This window comes from Camelus ferus, chromosome 24 (genome assembly GCF_009834535.1).
Source record: "Camelus ferus isolate YT-003-E chromosome 24, BCGSAC_Cfer_1.0, whole genome shotgun sequence".
Classification (NCBI taxonomy): Eukaryota; Metazoa; Chordata; class Mammalia; order Artiodactyla; family Camelidae; genus Camelus; species Camelus ferus.
This window is the reverse complement of record NC_045719.1, coordinates 9,478,623-9,505,509: the sequence shown is the minus strand read 5'-3', so window position 1 is coordinate 9,505,509 and position 26,887 is coordinate 9,478,623. Positions and strand designations below refer to the sequence as shown.

General features: G+C 45.6%; 2 protein-coding genes and 1 long non-coding RNA gene across 4 annotated transcripts in view; 1 reads left to right on the top strand and 2 right to left on the bottom strand.

The window, feature by feature from the left end:
• NPC1 (NPC intracellular cholesterol transporter 1) overlaps window positions 1–978 on the top strand; it is a 39,129-nt gene extending 38,151 nt beyond the window's left edge. Inside the window, 1 exon segment of the mRNA XM_032467461.1 lies at window positions 228–978. Coding sequence (XP_032323352.1) covers window positions 228–310 — 83 coding nt within the window. The 3' untranslated portion in view covers window positions 311–978.
• On the bottom strand, window positions 710–17,111 carry RMC1 (regulator of MON1-CCZ1). 2 transcript variants are annotated; one of them, XM_032467459.1, is made up of 20 exons: window positions 16,874–17,111; window positions 16,092–16,168; window positions 13,997–14,081; window positions 13,030–13,086; window positions 11,826–11,912; window positions 10,448–10,588; window positions 10,018–10,121; window positions 8,683–8,772; window positions 8,485–8,590; window positions 7,628–7,739; window positions 6,152–6,196; window positions 5,887–5,940; window positions 5,171–5,299; window positions 4,538–4,644; window positions 2,832–2,951; window positions 2,463–2,540; window positions 2,034–2,138; window positions 1,877–1,945; window positions 1,563–1,788; window positions 710–881 (listed from the first exon to the last, which is right to left on the bottom strand). In XM_032467459.1, the coding sequence occupies exons 1-20, from the start codon at window positions 16,973–16,975 to the stop codon at window positions 802–804; spliced, it is 1,974 nt and encodes a 657-aa protein (XP_032323350.1). In that variant the 5' UTR covers window positions 16,976–17,111; the 3' UTR covers window positions 710–801. The 2 variants fall into 2 exon arrangements, with proteins under 2 accessions (XP_032323350.1, XP_032323351.1); XM_032467460.1 differs by lacking the exon at window positions 6,152–6,196.
• Window positions 17,112–24,210: 7,099 nt separating this feature from the next.
• Window positions 24,211–25,241, bottom strand: LOC116659578. The gene is made up of 2 exons (XR_004314933.1): window positions 25,186–25,241; window positions 24,211–24,647 (listed from the first exon to the last, which is right to left on the bottom strand). It is a non-coding gene; the product is annotated as an uncharacterized LOC116659578 (long non-coding RNA).
• Window positions 25,242–26,887: the final 1,646 nt, after the last annotated feature.

The window sequence follows — 26,887 nt, the reverse complement described above, 5'->3', positions numbered from 1 at the left end:
CTGTGGTTGAAAGGACAGTACCAGCTTGCTTGATTTATAGCTTTGTGACAAAGCTGAAGCATTGAAATAGATGGAGAAAATGAGGGGTTTGAGGTTTTGGGTTTTTTTGTTTTGTTTTGTTTTTATTCTTCTAAGTCTCTGGGGAACAGGAAGTTCTGTTACAGTAGAAACTGTCTTCCTTCTCCTAAAGAAATGATCCAAAAATTAATTCTTCTTATCCCTTCCAGGACCATCAGTAAACAGAGCCAAAAGTTTAGCGACGCAAGAGCGATACAAAGGCACAGAGCGAGAGCAGCTCCTCAACTTCTAGCTCCCCACCCACCCCCGGGGCTCGGGAGACTGTGTCTGCAGGGCGGTCGGTTACCCCCGGACTGTGGCTGCGTCGTCAAGGCCCGGTTGAACCCTGGATGTGACCAGACATCAGGCTAGTTAACAGTAGCTTCGGCCATAGCGCTTTTAAACTCAGGAATGCAGACTTGGACTGGGGAAGCAGTATTACTGGACCCGAAGGCAGCCCGGGACCCGGGTGCATCTTCGGTTCTTGGGCACACGGACCGGGCACTGAGGGAGGCTGGCATCTGCTCACTGACACTTTCTAAAGGCCAATCAATGCAACGTTTCTCCTTTTCTAGGAGCAAGCCATCACCCAAGTTCTATACCACATTTTTAGTAACATTGGAAGATGTCATAGATATTCTTTATTACAACATTTTGTAGTTTAAAGAGCTTTATTAATGCAATAAATTAACTTTATACACGTTTTTATATATATATATATATAAAAAAAACTAGCAAGTGACCTCAGAACGTTGCAGGCCTCATGAGAGCTTGGTCTCCAAAAACTTGTTTGAAAAAAGCAACATGTTCTTCACAGTGTTCTCCTGTAAAGGGAGCGAGAGAATGAACACGCTGCAGCGCGCAGCAGTGTACAGTGGGTTTTAACTTATTTTTCTTTCATAAAATACTTTGTTTCCCTAAGCTTTTGAGTTGTTTCTGTTTGCAAAACTGGTCAGGTACCTTCGCAGCCCCCAGCAAGTCGCCACCTGCTTGGAGACGGAGAGGCCCGCCTGTCGGGGGAGGGGGGGGAACCACCGCCTCGTGCTGATACCCGAGCTCGAGGAAGCTGGGGGCCTGAGCAGTTACGCTCCTTTCCCGTCCTAAGAAGGAGGGTGCCTTGGAATTTCATAACTTTGGATTTAAAAGTGATTAGCCAGTGATTCCTGCCTAAAACAAACATTAACAAGCCCCAGGCCATTTAAAACCCTCAGCTGCCATCTCCTGTCTCGTTCCTGATTCTTCAGAAATGGACATTCCAGGACCAGATGTCCCCCAGACTCCCCTCCACCGCAGTTCAGAGCAGAATTCAGGTTCCATCAGCACACTGAATCCACTCTTACTGCAAACCATGGGCTTGGGATTATGCAGGCTGGTACAAAATTTTGTTTTTCAAAACCTAACCCAGGAGTTCCCCGTACCACACGACTTCTCTCCTCGGCTTCTCGTGCTCTCTTGCTACTGAGTCTGTGGCTGCCCCAGGCCTTTCCCTGCAGCTGTATCCTCACCTGGTGTGAAACTAGGGTTCCCTCGTAAACGCTGGTTTCGCTGTTCAAAAAACCGGAATATAGTGTAGAAAAGCATGTGGTCGTCCGTCTGTTTTGCGGCATCTAAAAATTTTCGTGCAGAAATGTTGTCGTGACCACCAATGCCCCGGATAAACCTTAAGGCAGCCAACACCTGGTGTTTGGAAAGAAGAACTTCCACTATCTCATCATTGGCTGTGGAAAGTCGCTAGAAGTACGGGAGAAAGAGAAACCCAGGTCAGTGCAAGCAACAGGAAGTGCCTTCGGTGCCATTTAAAACTGATGTTCAGTGTTACCTTCAACATGTCCAGAGACAGCTGATGAGCAGGAGGATAAAAACTTTCCAGAGATAACAGCAGACAAGCCTGAAGACACACTTTCAGATTAGCTTCACCATAATCTGTTGGATGGTCAAATTTTAAGTTGCAAGAGTGAAAATCCAGTGACCCTTACCAGAGGCTTGGAGTCGCTGAGGACGTGGTACTGCAGGAACTGGTGCAGCATGTAGAAGAGGTTGTGCTGGACCAGCGTCTTGATGACGAGTTCGTGTAAGTAATGCTGAGACAGACAGAGGGAGAGACAGTTTCCACATTGCTCAACCACAATGGACTAGAGGCTCGGTTTGCTCTAACTGATGGGTGAAAGTTTCCGTGACTATAAGAGAAGTGGGTTCACCGTGCAGGTGAAAGAACCCAGCCTGGTGTGACACTGATCGTCCTACTGAGAACTCTGGTCATGTCAGGAATGCCACTCGGGTCGGAGCCAGGTATGCGGCCCCTGGTGGCGTGTGAGGCGGCCGTCCCAGTTACCATACTGACTCTGTTTTTGCTTAAATACCCCCGCGCCCCTCTAATGTGGGGCGACATGCTGACTCAGAGGTACCTGTACTGCAATCTGGAACTGGTTCAGAGAGCGGATGTACTCCATCAGCACGGCGATCACAAATTTATGAGGTGTCTCCTACAGAGGGGAGAAATGGGGAGACGTCAGGGCTGCAAAGGAGGCTCCGTGTGAGTCCTCGTTTACCTGTCCCCCTACCCCCACGGTTCTTCCACGTGGCTGGTTTTGCACAAATCCCTCCAGAATCCCCACCCCGCCACCGGTGATCACTTTTAGGCCTGAGTGTCAGAAGCCAAACTGTTAGCATTCAGTCCTCCCCCAAGATAACCCCGGTCACTCTAATCACGTTCTGAATTCTGCTCATCTTCCTCTATGCCCTTCAAATAAGATCTTTGTTTCGAGCCCCCCTACCTTCTTTTCCGTGAAGGCCGATAGGACGTGGGTATACATGTCCGACTGGTCGACCACCGCCTGGGTCCGCACTGGCCTCCTGAGGAGCGGGCTGCTCCGGCTCTGCCCGGCCTCCATTGCCTGCAAGGCAAATCACACAGGCGATCTTAGTCCACGTGCGGCTAGTGACGTGTCTGCAGTGAAACCAAAAGGGCTGACTTCCGAGATGCTGTGAGCCTAAGACGTGAGCAGATGACACTTATTCCACGACTCGGACAAGGCTCTTTCCTGTGCTGGCTGGGGCAGAGTTCAGGAATCATCCTAAAAATACAACAGTGTTCACAGATGGAACTAAAAAAGCACATGCTGTTTTCTCAAGACTTTTTTTTTTTAAACCTCTTAACATAACTCCCTGATTTTCTTAATCACAGACTACCTGGCATTTGTTCTCTAATAAAAGTGACGTGGTTTACTGCATCTTCGTTTTATGAAGCCCTGGTCCTACAACGAGTGGATACCTCTCTTGTAGTCGTGTCAGCGGGTTTTAAAGGGTAAGCACAGCTCCCCAGACGTTACTGGGGAGGAACGCTCACTGCGTTGCTTTAGCAGCAACCTCCTTAGCTTTAGTGAGCCTGTCTCTGCTCTTATTTCTGGGCGGGAAGATTGCCAGCTTCCATAACCACGATGTCACTTCCAACCAGCCGAGAGGCCAGGCCTTTCTATTACTTCCTCTGACCTTTAAGTCTTTGTTCTCTAATCTTAGCTTCCTGCTCACATGGAGATCGGGTTCTCCTGTAACCAGAGAGTCCCTGGGACCATAATTTGAACTATAATTACCAGAGGATTTTTGAGAAGTGTGGCATACTTTGAAGCCGCTTTTGAGAGAACGTCTTGACTGCTTCACCTAGCTTTGGGACACAGATTCTGCGGGCACCTGGGGGCGGGGTGTGGAGAGCCTGCACTTCCAGGTGCTCCGGGTGTGCTGGTGGTGCTGGGGGAGGACCACACTCTGGACCAGCTGGGTTTACAAAGCCTGAGAGCTGCAGGGCAGGGATGCTCAGAAACTGCCACTGGGATCAGGCCTCTGCTGCCCCCAGCCCAGAACACTGGCAGGAGGACGTGTCCGATAAGACAGGGACACACGTGCTCCCAGGTCACCGGCCTGCAAGCAGCCTGCCTCAGCCCTGTTATCCTCGAGTAGCTACAGGGGAGAGGGGTTCTTTTAAAACCACTAACATTTTTCACCTTCCGAAGATCAGGTCTTTGAAGTGGACTAATTCATTCCACTTGCCCTGAATTTTTCTCCTCTAGCTGCTTTGAAGCTAGAGAAGCAACAGCACAGCAGAACCTGATAGGCCAGGGTACCTTTTCCCAGCCCCTCACCACAAACGTTTGCGCCTGCTACACAGGAAAGCAGCGTCCTAACGTCCCATCACCACTCTCCTAACAGGACCCTGACTGGTGGCCAGGGTGAGTCTTATTGTTATACCTATTACATCCTAAAAGGAGAGGAACAAGGAGTGACAAGACGGCTGTACTTCTCATTTACTAACTCTAGGCTCTGGATGGACAGAAAGCTAGGAATCTACTGCTCCCCCACCGTGGGCAGCTTGCCTCTGGCACACAGACAGCCTCAGTGGCGTTACTCCACCTGAATCTTGCATTACGACGATGCTGAAAACACACCCAGGTGGGAGGAGCCCCTCTGGGTAATACATACAACTTACCATCGTGTAGTTCTGCTCAGCGTCCAGGTACTTCTTATACTCCTGATTGAGTTTGTCAAAAACAGTGGCTATCACCGGCAGTGTTGCTCTGTCTGACTCGGTCAGCACTGGAAGGGGTCAAGTTCACGCAGGTCAGCCGACTCCGCGTCAACTTCAGAACTTCAACACGTAGCAACGTGAGAAAGGCTATGAGAGAAATGACTCATCTCCAAGGATTACCAGGCATTCAGAGAAACGGTACAGTTTAGAGACTAGAAGCCTGGAAGCCACTCACCAGCCCTTGCTGGTTCCTAAAGCAGCTACGGAGGGTATCAGAAGACTCTCAGAGTTTAACTGTAAATGCAGTGAGTGACTTGGATTCTGAAAACGTTTGTTTGCAAGCTGGGAAGGGGAGCCTCCACCCTCGTGCGTGCTCATGTGTGGGTCTGCTTTATTTAGTCTTTTCTACCCGAGTCTCTGCAAGTCGTTATGTTCAGCACACTTTCCAGGCACTTAAATAATCCACCTTCAAGTGAAGAAGGAGGCTGTAGGCTGCAGACAAGGCATAAACACCGGGCCCATCTCCCAGTAAAAGGTCTCGGGCAGCACAGGCCTAACGGGAATCAGACAAGGGGGAGGGGCCCAGCCACTTACTCTGCGAGCAGACAGACAGGATGACCATCTTGCATTCCTTTCTCTGGAGGAGAAAGTCCATGAGTCTTCCTTTATCTGGCAAGAGGTTTACTATGGGCTGAAGTTTCACTTGGAGGTTCCAGAGGTAACCTGGATTGAGAGGCAGTGAACTGAACTGACGCAAACGAGAAAAGCCCTAACAGTGGTTCCCCTAAACACTGGGGGACCTGCCGCCAAGCAGTCTGTGGCTGCTTCTCACTAACTGAAGCACAGGTGGCCACACCCAGGGCCTGCCCGACTACAGCGGGGTCGATGACCTGTGTGTGTGGGCTGAGCCCCCAGAGTAACCCTGCATGTTCACTGGCAGCCGTGTCAACGGAGCAGCTACCAAACCTGGGCGACAAGTCTCAAATCAACGCAGGGCGACTCCTTCCCCGCACCTGACCCCCTTGAACCTTGAAGGGAGGCGTCAGTGTGTGCGCTGACAGTCCTGTGCTCTGCTTTCTCCTGGACCGGCTCCCTGGTTGACAGCTAACACCACAGGCTCCCGGAGGAATTCCTTATCTCATCCACTCACCAGTCCGGGAATTTCCCAACACCCACGGTGCCTGCCGGCTGGGCAGGCAGAGCCTTCGTCAACTGGGGTCCCCGAGAGAACTAAAGGCTTGGTCAGAAATGACCTGAGTGGTCCCTTTCTCAGCTCTCCCCAGGCTGGGACGCCCCCACCTCCGACCCACCTTGGCTCGCACTGATGATGATGTCAGGTTGAAAGACAATCCAGGATGAAGAATCTGCACATTATAGGAAATTCTGAACCAGGAAGACATGAAAACAAAAGGCAAACCACCCCCAGGTGTCCGGCCCGCGATGGGAAGGAAACCCCATGGGCGCTTCCCATGACGTTCATGCCTAACGGGGGGGGTCTCAGACCACCCTTAGACCTAGTGTGAGGAGGGGTGACGGCTCCTCTCCTGTGCACAGCCAACGCATCGGAAAGGATACAGAGTTTACATGGGACAGGGGACTGGCTGGTCACGGGAGCAGGACCTACGAACGGAGAAGACACGTGTGCAAGGGCTGGCGAGACAACTGCGAAGTGCTGCTAACACAGGCATGTAAATCTAAATCTAACACTTAGCTTAACACTGAGCTTTCTAAAGCCTTCAGTAAATGTTTATTCAACCGTAGCTGAACAACGAAGAAGTGAACAGTCAAGTCCCACTGATAACACACATGAGGAGGAAGGAGGAAGTTGAGAACAATCCACGAAGAGGTCTTGCCAAGAGGGGGAAAGCAGGTCAAAACTCCATTCACAGCATTTTCTTTCTAATAACCAAAGACGATTCCTCATTCACACGTGTGCGTCAAAGGACTGAAAAATTTACCTGGGTGGTTCAGAACCAAATACCCAGATAATTCACTATCCTGGGAAAAGAAAGAAGCTGGAAAGAACACAGAACATGAAGACTACAGCTGACCCTCGAACCAGGTGGGTTTGGACTGCGTGGGTCCACTTATACACGGCTGTTTTGCGACAGTGGAAACTGCAGGACCACACGGTCCGTGGCTGGCTGAATCCTCGGCCGCAGAACCTGGGAACGGAGGGCCAACCAGATGGCACACACGCATCAACCCTGCTGTTCCCGGTCCGCAGTAGCGTGTTCTCCCCCAGAAAGACAGGGGGCAGGCGAGAGGCAGCGCTCCTCTCCTGCCATCGGCCCGAGCCTGGCCTGCTCTGTGACCCGAGTGAGGACACCGGGGCTGCAGGCGAGGCCAACCCCCAGTGCTCCCTGGCACGGCTCCCAAGTTCCAGATGTGCACCTGCTGACTACGGTCTACACGCTGCAACTTCAACTAACTTACTCTGGGCTCCAACCTCCTTTAAAAAGAACACAATGTTTGAGTTCTACTTTGAAACGGATCACATTGGGAAAAGACAAAAGGACCCATTGGTTTCTTTTCCCTTCCCTGAAATACTGACCGTGTCTCCTCTGACTTCCTATTGCTGCCCCTTCAAGTCGGAGCACTGGTTCAGAACAACCTCAGGAGCACAGCCGTAAGCACCGACTGTGACCTCAGCCAGGGGAGAACGCGGTATTTGTTGTAATCAGGACTCAGAACGGGAGGTAGATAAGGAGAAGTGATCCTGGGCTAAAACCGCTGTAAGCAGCTGCGTCTAACCCCGGGGTTACAGAGCACAGGAAACAAAACGCTGCCGCCGGCTTCTTCAACATTAAAACAATCCTCCCAATTGGATGGGTAATCACAACCATCCACTTCAGAGCTCACAGAAGAGAATCATTCTGTTTTCTTCAAAGGAAGATTCATTTTTCTTACAAAGTGCTTTTCACAAGAACACAGTTTTAACTTATAGAATTGGTATGAGTTTCACTTAAAAAAAAAAAAAGCAGAATCACCCATCACAAGGGCAAACAGATCTGGGACGCCCGGACCCGCTCCTCCTTCCATCCCTCTTACCTGCCACGGGGATCTGATAGGGGTGAATCGATCGGGCGGGAAGCACCGGGTGATGGAGGGTGACAGTGCCATCGAACTCTCCCCTTAGCCTGATGTCAAATATCACCGACGTCTAAGGTGGAAGGACAAGGTGGTGACCCCAAAATGAGTCACGGCTCAACCCGCCCCACCTGACGCCTCACGTCTGCTGTCTCAGCCCCGCTGACGAGTCTGTGTCTGCACCCACCCCTGCGCCAGCTCCCACGGGAGCAGGAACCTGCTACAACATCGCAGCCCTCTCTCTCTGTTTTATCAGCTCTTAAGTATTCTCACCTCCTATGACATGCCTCATCTAAGAGCTCCAGCAATTTAAACAGATCTTTTTCACTGTAAGTGGCAGCATCTTCATCAGTAAGTGATTGGGGTGTCACCAGCCTCCAGGAGGGAGGAAGTGGCCTGTCTACCAGCAGACATCCAGCTAACGCTGCAGAAAAAGCAGGACCCATCCTAGCTCTTTCTCTTGGGCCACACAGCCTCAAAACCATCATCACGGACCCTCAAAAGGGAACTACTGAGCCGTGTGCTCACACAACACGGCGGTTCTGTGGTGGATTCCCAGCTACGCTGATTCAACCAAATAACTGTTCTAAAGTCCAATCTCCTCCTGTGTGATTTTCTGAAAACAGTTTCTAATTATCCTATCAACTTACAGGGCATCACTGCTTTCCCTAAACCATCTGGAATATGAAACCCACTTCCACCTGGAAGACCAAAACTTGCAACATAAAAAGCACTTCCTTGTCTTTGCCCAGAATGTTGGGTTAACTTTACCAACTGGAAGCCAGGCGAGAGGCCCGGACACCCCCACGCGCTCATACCTCTGTGTCCTGGTGATGCACGACCACCAGGTTGTCCACCACGTTGAGGGCGAACTTCCCCGTCCGGCTTAACTTCAGTATGTGCATCTTTTTGCAGGCACCTTCTCTGCAGGACAACAGAAAGGTCAAAAACTAGATCGACAAGCCTTAGTGCATGCCTCAAAACTGGAGAAAGAGGGGAGTGTGCACGAAGTGTACCGTGGCAGGTGGTAGAGGACGACCTCTGCTCCCGTGCTGTTGGACGTCCGCGAGTGATGCCTCAGGAAGAGCACGTACAGCTGCCCGTATCTGCCAACAACAGAGACATCAGCCCCGCCGCCGCCTGAACCCCCTCTGCTGCCTGAACCCCCTCCGCTCTAACTGCTGAGTGGTGAGGCCATGGTTAAGTGGATTACGAGATACTCACTCAATGGGATCTTTTGCAACCAAAACATTTACAAGAAAGCGCAAGTTAGCTTGAAAAAAAAAAAGCCTGTTACAAGTTAAGTGAAAAGGGGAGATACAAACCTAAATATCGCTTGATCATACTATTCAAAACAAAAACACAAACTTATACAGAATATCCCAAACTACTGGAAATACGTATTGTTAATAGGTGTCAGTGAGTCATATGCTAAGTCCATTTTCTTTTTAACGTTCTGTAATTTCCCAGTTTTGTATAGCGAGTACATCCCTTAATCACAGGAAAACACAATCACTCTTCATTTTTAAGCTCCTCTGATAAATGTTGCTGTGACCAGTTCCTGCAGGCTCGTTTTTACTCCAGGGGCTCACACTGTGCCGGGCCTACTTCAGGGACAAGGAGGAGACCAAGGGGAAGGCGCAGGTCTCTACCTCCACTTTGGCAAGGACTGTTCTCATTTTTTCTTTTTCTAAACCAGGATGCTTCAGATTTCTTGGGGGAAAAAAAAAGGCATTCTGAGTGCTAAAAAATTTTATAGTTTGGAAACCACCATTTTAGGCTATGGAAGAATCAGAAGAAATTTAGGAGCAAATACTGGTATTTGCTGAACAGGGTTATGGGAATTAGGGGGCTCTTTGTATCACTTTCTATTTTTGTGTTTGATATTTTCATAATAAAGTTTTAAAATTGAGATATCTGCATTTCCAAATGAAAATAGATCTTCTTACATGCGTAATTCAGATCTATGTTAGATTAAAAATATACACTAGTTCTTTAGAGCAAGTATGATATAGTTTAGCTAAAAAATAATCCTTGATAAGCTTCAACTCACAGAATGAAGAAAAAATTCTAAAACTAAGAAACAAATTGGTTCAAGTTCTCATTTTATCCAACTAGAATTGTGGAAAAAACACTTCCACAAGATCACAAAGCTAGTAAAGTTACAAAAGAATGTCAAGATGACAGGCTTTCTATAATCATAAGATCCCGGTACTAAGCGGGGAAGGGGAAGTCCTGATGGAGGTTACCTAGGCCAAGGGTGGCCCTAGGGTGCTTACAACACGCCTCTTCTCTTACTGACATCCCTGAAAGCTATTATGAAAAGGACTTCTCTCAAAGGACAGACATACATTGTCGCCATGGCAATGTCTCTCTCGGAAAGGTTCAGTTTAGTGGACTTCGGTGCAGCTGGTAATTCGATCTCAAACTTGGGCAGCTTCGACATAGTGCCAGCCTGTTTGGGGGAGAAAAATGTCTTAGGAAAAGCTTATTAAACCTCTTTGATGTTTTAGCACTCCCTACGTCAAGTCATTGAGGCTATACACACATGCAATGTCTTTCCATCCTTTCCAGGGTCCGGGGAGCCTGTCCCCAGAATGACTCCCTCTTGGTGGGGATGGGATGGTACGGGGGTGCCCTCTAGTGGCCAGAAGTGGCGAGGCTCTTGTTGGAGGAACCTTCCCCTTGGAAGTTACTGCACCAGCGAGGTTGTCAGAGGAACAAGGCAGGAGGGGGAAAATGGCCATCTTTTTTTGTTTTTAAAGCGGGGCTGACTCTGACCCGGAAATAGAAGGGCTGCAGCACATTCCCGAGCACCGTGGTAGACAGCAGGATGACGGCGCTCTCGGGACAGTACAGGTACCAGTTCACGTTGATGTTCTGGCTCTTCAGGAGTTTCAGGCTCCGCTTCTCTGGTAAGACCTGAAACGAAGTTCAAGAAACAGAATCTTCACTTAAAACCAGCACGATGTCCGGAGACTGACGAGGAAAATAATAAAAAGCATGCCACTTTGGTTATGTGAGTAAGGACTGTCTGGCAGATTCTAAAAGTTCTCTTGACCTCCGGCTAACTTTGAGATGCTTCAGAGGAATCCTGAGGCATCTCAGAGAGAAAGAGAAATATTAAATTAACTAGGATTATTTGATGTGTTAAAGTAAATGTTATCAGCCATAATTCTAGTTATTGTAACCAGCTTAATGGATTACTTTGTAATCCGGTGTTCATCCGTACATTTTTAAGTCTTCTGTCATTTATAGACAGTAATTGTTGGACTTTGAAGCTTTGGAAGAAGTGCTTCATCTTCAAAAAGATTCACAGGAAAGATTTTTTGACAAGTACTGGTTTCTGACGCATTTCAGACTGCACCAGTGAACTGGGGAAATTTTAAAAGCCTAATGGAAAATCTGACAGCTTCATGAAACTGTTAACAAAAAGGATTAGTTACTGAGTGAAACGGTGAATGCTTACGGTTTCTGTCTGGACTATTACTGGTTTTGATCTGTGCTTTCCAGATATATGGAGGCTCTCCCCCACAAGTTACTCATGGCTCATAGCAATTTGGTAAAAATTACACCTCTGTAGGTAGAATTGAAATATTTTTCTTTTCTCTCTGCCTGGTCCCTCTAGAAACTGGAGACTTGGGTTCCGAGCAGCCTTACTAGGTGAATGGGGAAGACTGTCTCCTGCCATGTACAGGAATCTGGATGTTTTGGGGATCTCTAGAAGAGGGAAAGCCGCGGAGGCAGAATCTGATGGCAGGCCTCTGGCATGGCTTTCCTGGCCCTGAGAGGCCTTTTGGGGATTCAGCCTGAGATTCCTGAGGAATTCTACCACAGTCAGTTTGGAGGAGCCTATGTGGTCAATTGACCTGACTTATTTTTGCAAACAAATTAGTCTTGATTTGGTTGTGTCTGGTGGCGATGAGGGTAATTTCAGAGAGAAAAATATGATGCTTCAGTGGATATTAAGTTCTAGTTTCTTAATTAGGTCCGTATTTATGGAAGTTACTGTGTTAGTCACACTTCTGCCCTGCTGCCCAGGAGGACAAGAGAATTATCTCGGAGGGTTATCACAGGGTGTAACTGCTCATGTCATGTCACTGCTTGCTTTAGGTCTCAAAAAGGCACACGTACAAAGCTTGTGTGAGTGATACAGTACCTGGTAAAATTCAATTCCTTGATCTGTTATGAAGACAATTTCAGTAGAACTGGTCCAGCAGAATCCTAGTATGTTAGCATTTTTGGTCTGAAAAGAATTATAGAAAGATTTTTTTTATTAATTAAAAAACATGTTTAATTTTCTTCAAAAGCTTGAAATATCCTGATGTTTTTAACCACTCTTTAATGTTACTCATATTTGATTACTAATGAACAAATGCGTGTTCCCAGATTTTCACCTGTAGCACCTCACTGAGCACCTGAATCTGAAGCCCTCCTCGTCAGCAGCACAGAAGGAAAAGCCTGAGTTCTGCAGAAAGGGAACCACCCAGCAGTTATCATCCTCTGTCTCTAGGAATCAGAGGACAGCTAGCACTCTCTGAGTCAAACACAACAGAGGAGCTGGCGTTGTAAGTACAAAGATTCCCCATGAGTGTTGCCCAAGTGGGCTGGGGGCTCTGACCGACACCCCGTGTTCTGGGTGAACAGCAGAGCTGGGAGCCTGGGGGCAGCTGGGCCACGAGGAGCACCTGGAGCTCCACCAGGGACACAGGTGTCTGGCGGACGGGCCTCTCCTTGTCATGGGGCCCACATGGAGCCCCAAGCAGCAAAACCATCGCAGATGGAAAAGGCCCTACCCTATTGGGGCCAGCTGCTACTTGTTTCCCGGTGCCACGATGCCGCTCTGAGCCGAGCCCCCCAGCCTCATTCATCAAGCCTGGCAAATCTAATTAAAGTGGATTAGAACCTACACTGCGGGAAGGAAGGGAAGAGAGAAATAGAGACGGAAGGAAAGGAATGAGCAGCACAAGTCAAGGAAAGAAAACATTATCAGGAAACAGAAAAATCTCTTCCAAAACCTCCAAAGAGGCTGCTGTGTAGGGAACCCAGGGTCTGACCCAGACTCGCCAGCCCCGCGGGAGGGGCAGGGGTGACCGGAAGACAACAGCCACCACGTGCTGACATGGCTCAGGGCCCGGCGTTTAACCTCCCTCATCCATTTAATCCTCCCAGCTCCACCTTACAGATGGAGAAACAGGGCTTAACAACTGTGAGATGTGTCCCAGTCCCAGCCACAGTGAGGCTGATCTCGGCACTCAGACACAACCTGCTTCCATTTCGTGCTTTCAGTTACCAGCTCCCCTGTGCCTAGACGTCACCCACGTGGGTAACGCGGCCCCGCTGGGGAAGGATGGGACCCATACCTTGCACTCCTGCGTGTACTCCAGCTGAGAGCTATCTGGGATGAAATTAGAAAAATCCTGAAAGAAAAACACACACACAAGGAGAAATTTGGATTGGGCAGCACCCTGCCAACCTCCTTCAGTACACAATGAGACAAAAAAAAAAAATTTAAAAAGTGATCATCCCCAGTATCTCCTCTGAAAATAAACCTAATTACCTCCCCCAGCCAAAAAAAAAAATTAATTTTTTTTTTAAAAGTGATCAAAAAAACCCCAACCTGACAAAAACCAAAGACAGGAAAAATAAAAACATTAATTTGGACAATCTGCCCCTCTAACAGCAACAGGTTGACAATTCAATTTTTTAAAATGAGTTAATCCAAATACTGTTAGGGTTTAGAAAAGTCATTCCTCCAACAGTTGATTTCAGAGAAATGGGTTGCTATATGTTACAAGAGGCTTTCCAAGCATTTTAGCAATTAACACTGACAGGAGGAGATAGGATTCTGCCTTCTTCCCAACAGCTTTTTCTCTACTTTACAAATGGTGAATATTTATGAAGGCTAAAATGCCAACGAGCTGCTCCAGCCTGGAATATCTGCTCCTATTAGGTCAAGAACTGAAAGGTGAGAGAAGAGAACAGACCGAGTTACTGGGGCAAGGGTAATTCACAAAGTTGCCAGAAATACGCTTCACATAATCTCTGGTCCTAGCTACCAATCAATACAAAAGATGCCTGAGGTGCCAAATTAACTTAAAAAGTTTCTGAAGTCAAACATGACAAACTAAGCCTATAATTATTTATCCATTCGAATGTCTTTCTCATCTTCAAAAATCCAAAGGCTCAAACACAGTGCAACATAGCCACAGCTTCCAGGACATTAAAATAATAAATGGTTCCTTTAAGACTGGAATTCTGCAATGCATTCTCTTCCAAAAGTACTTCTAATGTCTCTTTCTTCACACTGTACTTAAAAATAAGTCTTACCACGGTCTTTGAGGTCCTCTGAACAGCCAGAATCTTATTTTCTAAGGAAAACTTAATGCACTTCACTTCTCCTTTGTCCTCCATCCTTTAACAAGAAAGAGCAGGTTATGAGTTACACTTCATAACCGAATTCCAGCTTCTATCACTTCAGGAGAAGGAAAAAAACAAGTTAAATATTCAGGAAGCAGCAGCAAATCTTAGTTTACAATTAAGTTTCTCAGGCTATTAGTAGTACCTCTTTTCAAACAACGAAGTCCAACTGGCAACAGGTAGCTGGAGAGATCGATGGTACTGCAGGTAACAAGTGACGAGGAACTGAGAACACTGCACGCTCAGCCGAGACTCCTTTTAGACAAAAATAAGCCGGAACCCACACAGTAACCTTCTCCACACACTCCACCTTCTCTCTCCATCGCCCTCACAGCAGGGCTTTTGAAAGAGGCACCCGCTTTTCCCTACTCACTAGGCCCAGGACAGCTCCACCTGGTGCCTTACAACTGCCTCGAGTAGCTGTCACGCACGAGGGAGTCAGGGGATGATCACAGAGGAGACTCTTGGGGGGATGGGAGTGTTCATTACCTTGACTGCAGTGTTTTCATGGTTATACACATATGTCAAATATATGCAGTTAATAATAATTAAACCACATTAAAGCTATTAAAAACAGATATTTCAAAGACGGTAAATTCAGCATCTCCCCCCTCAAGCCTTCCTGAGCCCCCCAATCTGAATCATTACGGCCTCACTCACTTTCCACACCCAAGAGACCACGGAGTCTTACCCCCAGATATTTCTAAGCACCCAAGTGCCTATTTGATGCCAGTCTACACTGCCTTCGGGCTGGTCTGCACAGCGCCTGCTCAGACTATAGCAATCGGCTCTTAATTGGCTGACTTTGACCTGCTCCCAACTAATTAAGCTTCAAAGCTGCAACAACGTGTTCTTTCCAAACGCTGATCTCATCATGCCACACCCCACCTTTATCTTCAGTAACGAGGTAAGGCCCTAATTCCACAGCTGAATATACAGGGTTCAAGTCAAAAGCTGCCAATGGCCACACCACTCGCTTCCCCACAGGAAACCTGATCTTCAGTTACGCAGACTGGGAGTCCCCTGGCACCAAGCTCTCTAGCCTTCTTACTCGTCCGCTCCATCAGGAAGCCTCTTCTCTTCACCTGGAATCCTCCCTTTCATGTCTTGCTCAAAGACTTGAAAAAACCTCCCAGGCAGTGGTCTTCCCCAGCCCATCCCAAGATAAATGCCACATCTCTTCTGCGTGGCCACGTTCTGAACACTCCGAAGAGCGAGATTCCGGCACCACAGTAACTGTATGTGTCCACCCACCTGTCCCCTACACCGAACATGAGTTTTCCAAAAGGGGGCCAGGCTAACTCGAAGCCCTCACATGCCTGGTGCCCAGCACAGAGGCTGCAGTCAGTGTTTACCAAACAAATGACGATCTAAGAAATAGACACATTCATTTTCTACTTCAAAAATTGTTTCCTATTCACACAGGCCAACTGTCAAATGTTCCTAAAGTCACCACTGAATTGAGGGCCCACACTGTACTTTCCCCTTCTGTAATCACAAATCTAGATATTTCTGAAAGTGAAAGGGTCTGCTATTCATAACTACAATGGTTCAACATGCATAATCGGGGACATCCAGTCCCCTTAAGTACAGTGGAAGCTGGGATTTTAATATACATTATTACAAGGGAAACACTGACCTAGGAATCGCCTCCACCTTTGGATCACTCTGAAAAGACCCTGGGCCAAATGAGGAAATGAAGGCCCTCCTCTGTCAAGAAACCGGGAATAGGCACATCAACGCACAAGCTCATTTCAAGTACCAGGAAGTAGGTGCCCTACTTTGGAGTATTTGGATCCTAAAACCACAGGGAACTCCACGTATTCACTCTGACAGGAAATAGTAGACGGTGCCACCAAGACAACACCTCTTCCTCCAGACAGGGATGTTACCCGCCCCGCCCTCCAACACACTTATAAGACATTTAAGACATTCTTCTGAATGAGAAACTAAAAAACACCATTTTGTCTACATAGTGAAGTGTTCTGAAAACGGCAATAGTTACCTAAATGAGATGGGATTCCTGTCATCTGGGCCTTTAACGACCACCCCAGTAGCTCCGCCAGATCGAACAGCAAACACCTGCGAGGGGAAAGCAGCAACTTTGAAAAGCTCTAGACACATAGTCCAACCTGCAATGAAGATTTTTGTGACACCCCACCCACCCTTGGTTCAACTAAACTAACGTGGCACATATCAATCTGCAGATGCTTGGTGTACGCGTGAATTTTAAGAAACAAGTGGGTAGAGACCAAAAAATGCTACCGTTCCAAGCGCTACCCGCTGGGCAAGACCGGGTCAGGTCCTGGAGGCTCCAAGTTTTAAACCGTTTCGGCAAAGGCGCCGCTGGTCCAGTTACGCACACCCTGCTACTCCGCCACGCTGCTTCTCCCCCACCCCTTTACAATATTCCGAGAATAATGAAAATCTCGGTGTTTAAACCCTTGACTGCAAGGGTAACTGATGACAAATACGGACAACAAAAGGCGCCGGGGAAAGACCGGCGTGCTAACAGCTGTGCACCCCGGCCAAGAGGCGCAGGGTCGGTGCGCAGGCTGGGGTCCACCCCAGCTGTCACTTCGGGGTAGAAAGCCCTTGCCCGGAGCCTGGTCCCTGGGCCACCGCACAGGAAGGGGCCGGCGTGGGCCCCGCGTGTGCACCGCAGGGGAGGCCCAGGCCTGGTCCCCCGGCTCCCGGCCCCGGCGCGCGGGACACCCGGGAGTGCCGGGGGAGGCGGGCAGGGCGCGCCGGGCCGCGCGGGGGAGGAGGACGCAGGCCAGCCCGGACCTGCTTGTTGGCCTCATCGAAGAAGACGCAGTTGACCGGGTTCGCCTTCTCGAAGTGCACCGGCCGCTCGCACAGCTCCAGGTAGTAGTCCTCCTCGCCCATAGCTGGCGCCGCGGCGGGGGCGGCGGCGGCGGGCCCGGGGGCGGCCGCCAGTGTGGAGCGGGGCGAGCGGCGCCGGGCGCGGAGAGTCCGGCCGTACGGCGGCGGCGGCGGCGGCGGCGGCGGCGGCGGCGGCGGCGGCGGCGGCGGCGGCGGCGGCGGCGGCGGCGGCGGCGGCGGCGGCGGCGGCGGCGGCGGCGGCGATCTCGCGGACGCGGAGGCCGCTTCCTGGTGCCACGCCCCCAGCCCTTCCGCACGTGACCCGCTGCTCTCCGCGCTTAAACGGGCCACGCCTGGCCCGCCCGCCGCGGTGGGGCCCACCGGCCGAGGCCACGCCCCGCTCTCCACGGGAGGCTCCTCCCTTTTCTGGCAGGGCGGGATCCCAGGGCCGCGCACCCGGAGGGCTGCGTGATCCGGAAGGCCATGCAGTGGCCGAGTGTGGGCATCCGTGCGGCGGATTCCCGCCGCGTCCTCCCCGGCGTGTGCAGGCCTGGCTCCCACTCTGTCCCGGGAGGTTTGCGCAGGGCCTCTTGCTCGGGTTGGGCAAGGCTGTCCCCAGGTCTAGGGAAAGCTCATCCTTTCTCTCGGGAGGGCTTCTTCAGCCTGCCTCTGGGAGAACGGTGCTGTTTTCAGCACATGGATGTTGTGAGCATGTAATGGGGAAAAAAACTAGTTTACATTGCGGGCCAGAAAGTCTTATTTGCCAGCTTTGATATCTGAGGGGGGCAGGTAGGTGGAGGAATTTCCTTATTCAAGGGATAGAAGAGAGAGACGGGAGGGGGAAAGGGAGGATCACGGATGACCCCTAGGTGTCCATTCTCAACAACCAGATGATTTTGGCACCATTCTCTTATAGAAGCTTGAAAAGTTTGGCAGTGAACGGGGTTGGGGAGGCTAGAAATCAAGAGTTGGGTTTGGGACATGTGACACCCAGGAGAAATGACAGCTAGATAGATATATATAGAGGTCTGAAGCTCATCAGAAGAGTGACAAAACTGGAGATAGAAGTTGGGAGATTGCAATATAGATGTTATTTGAAGCCATGGGATTGGATGAGATCACCTAAGACAGGGTCATAAAGAAACACACACACACACACACACACACACACACACACCAACCTTTAGAGGCCAGGACCAGGAATAGGTAACGGAGACAGAGCAGAGCCTGCCAGAGAAGTAGACAGAAAACCAGGAAGGGGGTTGTCTCTGAGCCGAGTAGAGACTGTTTCAGGAACGGGGTGCAGTCGCTTTGACAGAGGCTGCTGAGAAGTCAGCCAAGGAGATCACTGAAAAGTGTCCTCCGTTTTTTCCCAGGAAGACACAGGTGTTTCCGTGGGAAGACCATCACTGCAGGGGTGGGAGGCAGAAGTGAGGATGCGAAGTGAGAAAGGGGTGATAGCCAGCGAAGAATACATAGTGACTGTTCAGGAGACTCTTGTCTCAGAGGGTAGAGGGATAGAGATGGTGGTGGCTGAGGGTGGAAGGATGTAGGAATGAGTTAGGCTTTTTAAATGAAAGCAGGAGCAAGGCTGCTCCAACATAACTTCATGTAAGAACCATGCAAGTCTGGTGTGGTGCCCTACAGAGGAGAGGAGATAGCTAAGTGAGTGGACATGGGGTGGGACCCAGAGGACACACGGAGGGATTGGTCTTTTCTGTAACTGAGGGGAAGAAGGAAGCTGGGAGGTTTACAGGTGGAAGATGAGGGCACTCCTCTCCCTTTTCTAGTAAAAACTAAAGTAGTAGTAAGTAATAATAATAATAATAATAATAATAATAATAATAATAATAATAATAATAATAATAATAATAATAATAAAAGACGTGGGCAAGAGGCCCAGAACACCGTGATCTTGACAGTGACTGTGGCCCGAGAAGTGCTGAGCACCTGGGCAGCTGCTGCAGGCAGGGAGAATCCAGGAGATCCAGAGCTGCCTTGGGCAAACCAAGTCTGTGCCTCTTCAGCTCTTTCAGTCACAAATTTATTTTTTTTCTGTATGGTTCAGCATTAAAGATAATTTGAATATTTGCCCCATGCCCATATAGGATTCCCTATTATTCCCAAATTTAAAAAAAAAAATTTCCATTGGGAATCATCAACACTCTGACAGTAGTCTCTAAAAACGGACCAACAGGCATTTCCAGAATTTTGAGGTTCCAGGTGTTACCAGGACTCAAATTTATAAGTGCCTGATAGCACCTTGGAAATTGTTATAAATGACAGCCCAGAGTTAGAATTAGGTGAGAATTATCTTTGTGTTGTATCCTCCCAGCCTGACAATTACTTGTTATCAGAAGGTTCTGTGAATTCCCTGTTACTTAGGTAGTGTTTTCTTCCTCCTTTAGTTATTTATGTAACAGTTCATGTTTCTGCTGTTTCTTCAAAGATTAAATTGAAGAACTGATGCAAAGCGCTCCCTGTGTTTGTGTCTTTTGATTGCTGCCAAACTTGTTCTCTGCTCTTGATTTGATTTTCAGAGAAAAATAAAAGTTCATTATACAAATCAGAATAATCTAATATTTAAAATCCAATTTTATAGGGAATAAAAAGTTGCTTTTAAAAAAAATGTTTGTTGAGGGAGAGGTAATTAGGTTTGTTTGTTTGTTTATTTAATTGAGGTACTGGGGATTGAACCCAGGACCCCGTGCATGCTAAGTATGTGCTCTAGCACTGAGCTAGACCCTCCCCCTAAAAAGTTGCAGTTTTGAATGATTCATTAAATAATTTCAAAACATTGTTCTTTTAACTGTGTTTAGTTGTTTTAGAAGATAAAATTTAGGCAAAAATTTTCTAAAACCTTGTTTTTACATTGAAACCCATGGGAGGACAGTAAGCATCTTGCCCACCCCTGCGGCAGCTCTACCAGAGTAAAAGCTCACAGGAGTGTTTACGCTCAAAGACATTTCCCAAGACTGTCTAGTTCAATGGCTCCACAAGCTAGTTGGTTGTCAAGAGCTTTAAAAATAAACTAAACATGCTTGTTGTAATTATGAAAGAAATGCATGCATAGGGGTTAAAATAACTCAACAGTATGGAAGATATCAAGTAAAAAAAAATCCAAAAAACACTCCTGTCTTATTCCTCTTCTCCAGCAATCCTCAAGGCCACAACCCAGAGGAAGCCACTGTTACCAGATTCTCTTTTTAACTCTGATGATAACACCGTAACTCTCGTATACTTACCTTGTTTTATCAGCTTCCTGCAGGAAATGTTACTTTCTGCTCTGAAAAAGATGAGGAATTTAGCACATTGGTCTGCCTCTCACATTCCTTTCCCCAATGCTTCTCAATTTTTGTTATTTATATTATTTTTAGTTCTAGTATTAACTTGCATAACATTATATAATATACCTAGACCTCCATTCTTGATCCATCAACATCAGGAAGTTTTAGTGACTCCACACTATATCAGTGGGGGAGATCAGCATGTCTAAGCCAAGTCCCTTCTCTCCTTCCTCTCCTCTACTCCAAACATAAATTGTCAACGTTTAGGGCATTTACAGTCTATAAATACAAATTCAGTGCCTTGTCTAAATTTTAAAAAGTAATAGTGTTTACAATACTATGATTATTTTAAACAATATTATGAACATTCAGTATAGAACCTTGTGGAATGATTGGGTCTATAGGAAAGGAAATTAGATTTTTGGTCACTAAACTTGACCACTTGAAAAAAAGGATGTCCCAAATATCAAGGTCAAAATTCTCCACCAAAAATCATGGCATATTTTTGTCTGCTTCAGCTAAAAGATGACTTTGTTATATAGTTTTTTGTTTTTCTGGAGTTTTTCATTGCTTTTCTTTTTTGTTGTTGTTTTTGTTGACAGAAGAAACTATGTGTCATATCTTTCAGCTCTTCCAAGTTTTTGTTAATTATACATTTGTGAATGGATTCCACAGTGTTCTTGCAGACGTTCTACATACAGCCCTCTCATTTCTTCGATGTTTTTATTGTCCAGCTTTTGTGTCAGTTAAAATTACATTTGGCTGCGAGTAACAGGAAACCCAAAGTACAATAAAGCTTAAATAGGGCTTTAATTTTTCTCAGGGAACAAGAAGTATGGAAGTAAGCCACCCAGGACTGGGACTGAGGTTCCATGATGCTTCAGAGATCCATAGTCCTTCTTTCTCTCCACTTGGTCATCCATCCTCCATGTGTGGCTTTCATCCTCACACTCATCACCTGACAGTTTACTTCTAATATGGGGTCTGCAATCCCCAGGCAGGAAAAAGGGGAAAGGTGAAGGAAAAGGTGAAAGGTGAAAAAAAGGCTCCTGCTGGCTGCATTTGATTTTAAGAGCTTTCCCGACCTCTACTTACATCTAATTGGTCAAAATTATGTCTAATGAGTCTGCACTATATAAGTGGGGGAGATGAGCATGCTATGAGTGTACACTAGCTACGACAGTGTCTAGGGAATGCAGCTGGTCACTAGGCACATTATGCACTGTAGACTATTGGAGTTTTTAGTGGGAAAGAATGTAGAAATGGATATTAGGTTAGCAACTAACAATGGGCTTTTTAAAATTGCATTTCAGGGTTAGGTGGGCTGTTTCTTAAAATTCAGATTCCCAGGTCCTATTCCTGCCACCTTGCTTGGGGGTCTGTTATCTTTAGTAAACCCTCCTCAAGTGATCATTTTGCAACCAGATTGTCACCCGTTCACAGATAAGCAAATGGGGGCCACAAGTTATTTCGTTGTGTAAGTCAAACCTGAATATGAACTTTTTTTTTCATATTTCTAAAGCTCCTACTTTCCATCAGCATTTTCTTAAGTTCTTTGGAGAGCATGGACATATAAAGTATTCATTACCCTGGCTCCAAAAAGTGTATCCTAACGCAGTATACATTACACACACAAATCCAAGGAATATAATATTGTAATGGAGCCAGGAAGGCCTACAGGGGTTATTGACCTATCCCTGCTTTGAAGATCAATGTGGTCAAACAAAAGGACTACTTGGAGGATGCAGAGGCTGAAGGGCTTGGACAGGTGAAGAAGGCAGTTTATTTCAGGATAGGCACACCATAAACATTAGGGAAAGTAAATGAGGAGAAAGGAGACTTACACTATATGAAGTATTTTATGGTAATATGATGCAGTTTATAGTTAATGGGAAAAGACTGCTAAGTCATTGCCATTTCAAAACTATTTTATTGTGAATTAAAGGCTTTGCATAAAACAATTATCTTTCTCATCAGAGCTACTATTTAAGTTGAAATGCCTTTATATTAAAATTGCTATGAACATTTAATACTATTTAAAAAATAAAATACCGAGAGCAAGATGTGCCCTAGAATTAAATTGGTTTTAAATTGTGTTTGGGTAAAATAATGCCTTTGCGTTTATTTTTCTTATTAATATGACATATTGTGTGGTAGCTGGGCCTAGCAGCTGCCTCAGTTCTCAGTCACATTTATATTAGATCAAAATTTAAAAAAGAAAACTCTGCAGATCCCAGGGGGACAGGGAGCCTTTCTTGACCATTTTCTGCACTAAAGAGCTGCAGCACTCCCGGGTGCCTTGGTGACTCCAGCACCTTGGGGAAAGGTACAAGAACTCCTGCTTTCACAAAATAATGAAAACAAGGACCCGAATCTTTTTGCTAATTATTGTTCCACGTGTTAACATTTCTAGGTTCCAGATGAACCAAAAATTGTTGAGGAACCATGAGAAAATCCTTTAATTTAATAATTTATTTAGAGTTCACCTTCAGACAGTACTATGCATGACTTGATCTTCCTGTGTAGACTCCGGGGGGCTGTGTGCCTGGCTCTGCCACCACCGCTGCTCAGCACGGCCACTTGACACACTCACTGACCACTGCTCTCGCGGAGTGCACGCGATTTAGCTGGGTGACATTCTCTAAGCCGCACACACGTGCATTGCTGGTGGGAATGTAAAATGGTTCAGTGGCTGTGGAAAATGGTATGGAGAGTCCTCAAAAAATTAAGCAGAATTACTACATGATCCAGCAATTCCACTTTTTGGTATACACACACACGCATACACAAAGCAAGCAGAGACTCAAAGAGATATTTGTGCATCCACCTTCAAAGCAGCATTATTTGGCATAGCCAAAAAGTGGATACAACCCAAGTGTCAGATGAATGGGTAAACGAAATGTGGAATGTCCATACAATGGACTATTATTCAGCCTTAAAAAGAATGAAATTCTGACACATGCTATAACCTGGATGAACCTTGAAGACATTACACTAAGTGAAATAGGCCAGACACAAATTGATGAATATTTATGTGATGGACCCAAATTCAGAGAAACAGAGTAACATGGTCATTGCCAGAGGTTGGGGGAATGGGGAGTTGAGTGTTTTATGGATATAGGGTTTCAGTTTGGGAAGATGAACAAATTTTGAAGATGGATGATAGTGATGGTTGCATAAAAATGTGAATGCACTTAATGCCACTGAACTGCATGTTGAGAAATGGTTAAAATGGTAAATTATATATATATATATATAAAATCACAATTTTTAAAGAAAAAATTAAAAAAAAGAAGAACGAAGCTGGAGGAATAACCCTCCCAGATTTCAGACAATACTACAGAGCTACAGTAATCAAAACAACGTGGTACTGGCATAAAAACAGACATATGGATCAATGGAACAGAACAGAGAGCACACTTATGAGAATGCCTAAAATAAAAAAATAGTGATCGTACAAAGTGGTGATGAAGATGTAGAGAAACACTGCAGGTGGGAGTGTAAACTGGTACAGTCTGAGTTTCTTACAAAGCGAAACATGCATTTGTCATATAACACAGCAGTTTCACTCTTACGTTCATGCAAAAACCTGCATATAAATGTTAGCAGTGGCTTTATTCATAATGGCCCCAAACCAGAAACCACCATCCAAATGTCTTTCAATGGGTGAGTAGTCAAACAAACTCTGGAATATTTCACTCTTAGATTCCTATCATTTCACAAACCTGATAAGTGGAAACTTTATATCATCGGTCAAGTCATTGCCTAGCTCACTGAATAAACTAGGGTTGATAAGAAGTCCTGAGTCTCCTGAATCTAGTTTGACAGTGATTAGCTGGTAGGTTTTGCTCAGCAGCAAATTTAAAATTACTACTGTGATGTTTATATTTTTCCAGCTAATGGGATGGGGGGTTGGGGGAAGGAGAGAGCTAATGTCCAAAGTCCTATCTGTTGTATTTCCCTATTTTAATAGCCCTGCTTAATAAAGTTTTTTTTAGAAATTCATGCAAGTTCAGGTGGTAACAATTTTAATAATTCTATATGTGCAATATACTTTATATATACCTTTTTCCCCCTTTTAAAATTTCCCCAAATATCTTGGACATTTTTCATCCAAAATTTTTAAATCAACTGAAGGAGTAGGACACTCTCCCCCACCTCCACCCACCAAAAACATTCTGTATCTACCCTGGGCTTCGTCTTATTAGACTCCTTGGGCTACCACGACAAAACACCACAGACTAGGTGGCATTAAAAACAGAAATTAATTTCTCACAGTTGTGGAGGAGAGAAGTCCAAGATCAAAGTGCAGGGTTGGTGTCTATTGAGGCCTTTCTCTTTGGAGTGCAGATGACTGCCTTCTATTGTGTCCTCACACGGGCTTTCCTCTGCGCTTGCGTGAAGAGAGATCTCTGGTGTCTCCTCCTCTTCTTATGAGGACACCGCTTCTATTGGATTAGGGCCCCACCTTTATCACCTCACTTAACATTTACACCTCCTTAAAGGCCCCATTTCTTTCTTTTTTGTTTGTTTATATTAATGTGTCAGTTGGTCCCTTATTTATTTTTTTGATTCTTAACAGATGCTTACAGTTTATTTTTTCCCATTTAAAAAAAAATTATAGGTGATTTACCATGTTCTATTAGTTTCTGGTGTACAGCATAGTGATTCAGTTATACATATATATACATACTCTTTTTCATATTCTCCCTCATTATAGGCTACTACAAGCCATTGAATACAGTTCCCTGTGCTATATAGCAGGACCTTGTTGTTTATCTATTCTGTACATAGTAATTTGTATCTGCCAACCCCAAACTCTCAATTTATCCCACCCTTCCCCTTCTCCATCCTCCCACCATTGGCAACCGTAAGTTTGTTTTCTATGCCTGTGAGCCTCTTTCTGTTTTGTAAATAAGTTTGTGTCTTTTTTTTGGATTCCACATATAAGTGATGTTATATGATATTTGTCTTTGTCTGACTTACTTCATTTAGTATGATAATCTCTAGGTCCATCCATGTTGCTGCAAGTGACATTATCTCATTCCTTTCTATGGCTGAGTAGTATTCCATTTTATATATATATATACATCTTCTTTATCCATTCATCTGTTGATGGACATTTAGGTTGCTTCCATGTCTTGGCTACTGTAAAAAAGTTTAAAGGCCCCATTTCTAAATACAGTTGTCACAATAGGGGTTAAGTCTTCAACATACGGATTTGGGGGAGGAAACATTTGGGGGAACGGGCTTCAACTGCTCTGTCCAATGTTTGTTTTACCATTTTCCAAATATAATACAACTTCAAAAAGATGCAATAGGAAATAAGTAGTTCTCTTGTTACTTAGTAACAATATACTAACACTTCAAGCAATGGACTCATTTGTTTCTTCTTCTTGCTTAAGATTTAACTGTTCAAATCCCTTTTTGATGTTTTCCACATTTTTCATAAATCTTGGCTCATTGTTTGACACTTCATCCAGACACTGTTTTTACTGGTTTTGCATCAAGCATTCTATTTGATTACGTGTTCCTTCCATCCCAGAAGGCATTAGAGAGATTAAAAGAAGAGTTTAGAGCTGTTAAGTAGTAGCTCACTCGTTTTCTCTATAATGAATACCCTACCTTCCGCTTCCATCTGCTACTTCCTTATCTTTTTACCATATGTGGTCTTAACTCCTCAAAAAGCTAGCTATTTGGGGAAAAATAGTAAAGCTTAAGATAGCAAAAGCAATGCTGTTCCCAAATGTAACCATTTTTATTGTTATGAATTGGGAAACAAATATGAAATCAAAGAATAAAAACAAAAGGCTTTCAAATGAATAAACTGATGTCATAAGTATAAACTTTGAAAACTTAAATCATTCTTTCATTTTATGTAGTCCTTATGAAACACCAATAGAAAAAACATATATCTTCAAAAACAGAAATTTTAAGATTTGAAAATACAATCAGATGAGCTTTTTCCTAGCAATTTCTAAAGTGCTAGAAAACTGCTCAGAATTTCCAGAGGTGCAGACGACACTCTCTTCCGACGACCAGGTCTAAATGAGCAGGAAAAACGTACTGCCTCTCCCACGTCTTCAGGCCTCCTCTCCCTCATCTTCCTTTGGGGTTTACCATGACCAACATTTCACCAGCAGCTGCCTTGCTTCCTCTCATTTTCTGTTCAAAGTTTTTTTAAAAAAACGAGACTGTAACATTTGCTGAGGGAAAAAAATTGGCAGGGATGTGTGCCCCACTATATGCAATGATTTTTGGAATACAAAGGACCTTTACTTTAGCATTTCTGAATTTCTGTAATACTGAAATTTAAATGAGCATGCTTGTATTAGTTTTGTAAGCAGAAAAACTGATTTTTTTTTTATAAAAAGGAAACTGGAAAAAATTATCTTGTTGAAATAAAAATTCTCTCCACAATCTTCCTTATTTTGATCATTAATAATCATATTCATATATCCACTTCCATGAAAGTGAGGCAAAAAAAACCCTTATTTCCATTTTTTCCCATATATATAATTTCTTTATTTAGCAAACCAACATTTTCCATAGTCTGTTTCCACTGTGTGAAAAATTTACTCTCTGATCTATACCAAGGGAAAAAACCTATTTGTAATGTGAAGTAGGTCATTTAAAAGTGAAATTTAAATATGGGAAGTTAAGGGGGAAAAAACCTGCTCCAAATAGC

What these genes read in the sequence shown, in the direction of transcription:
- RMC1 (XM_032467459.1), bottom strand. Translation starts at nt 16,975, where the DNA reads ATGGGCGAGGAGGACTACTACCTGGAGCTGTGCGAGCGGCCGGTGCAC. An exon ending in CTATCAGATCCCCGTGGCAG is followed by an intron (nt 6,197 to 7,627) that starts GTAAGAGGGATG and finishes CTCCGTTCGTAG; the next exon opens with GTCCTGCTCCCGTGACCAGC. An exon ending in TCAGCGACTCCAAGCCTCTG is followed by an intron (nt 1,946 to 2,033) that starts GTAAGGGTCACT and finishes GTGTGTCTTCAG; the next exon opens with GCTTGTCTGCTGTTATCTCT.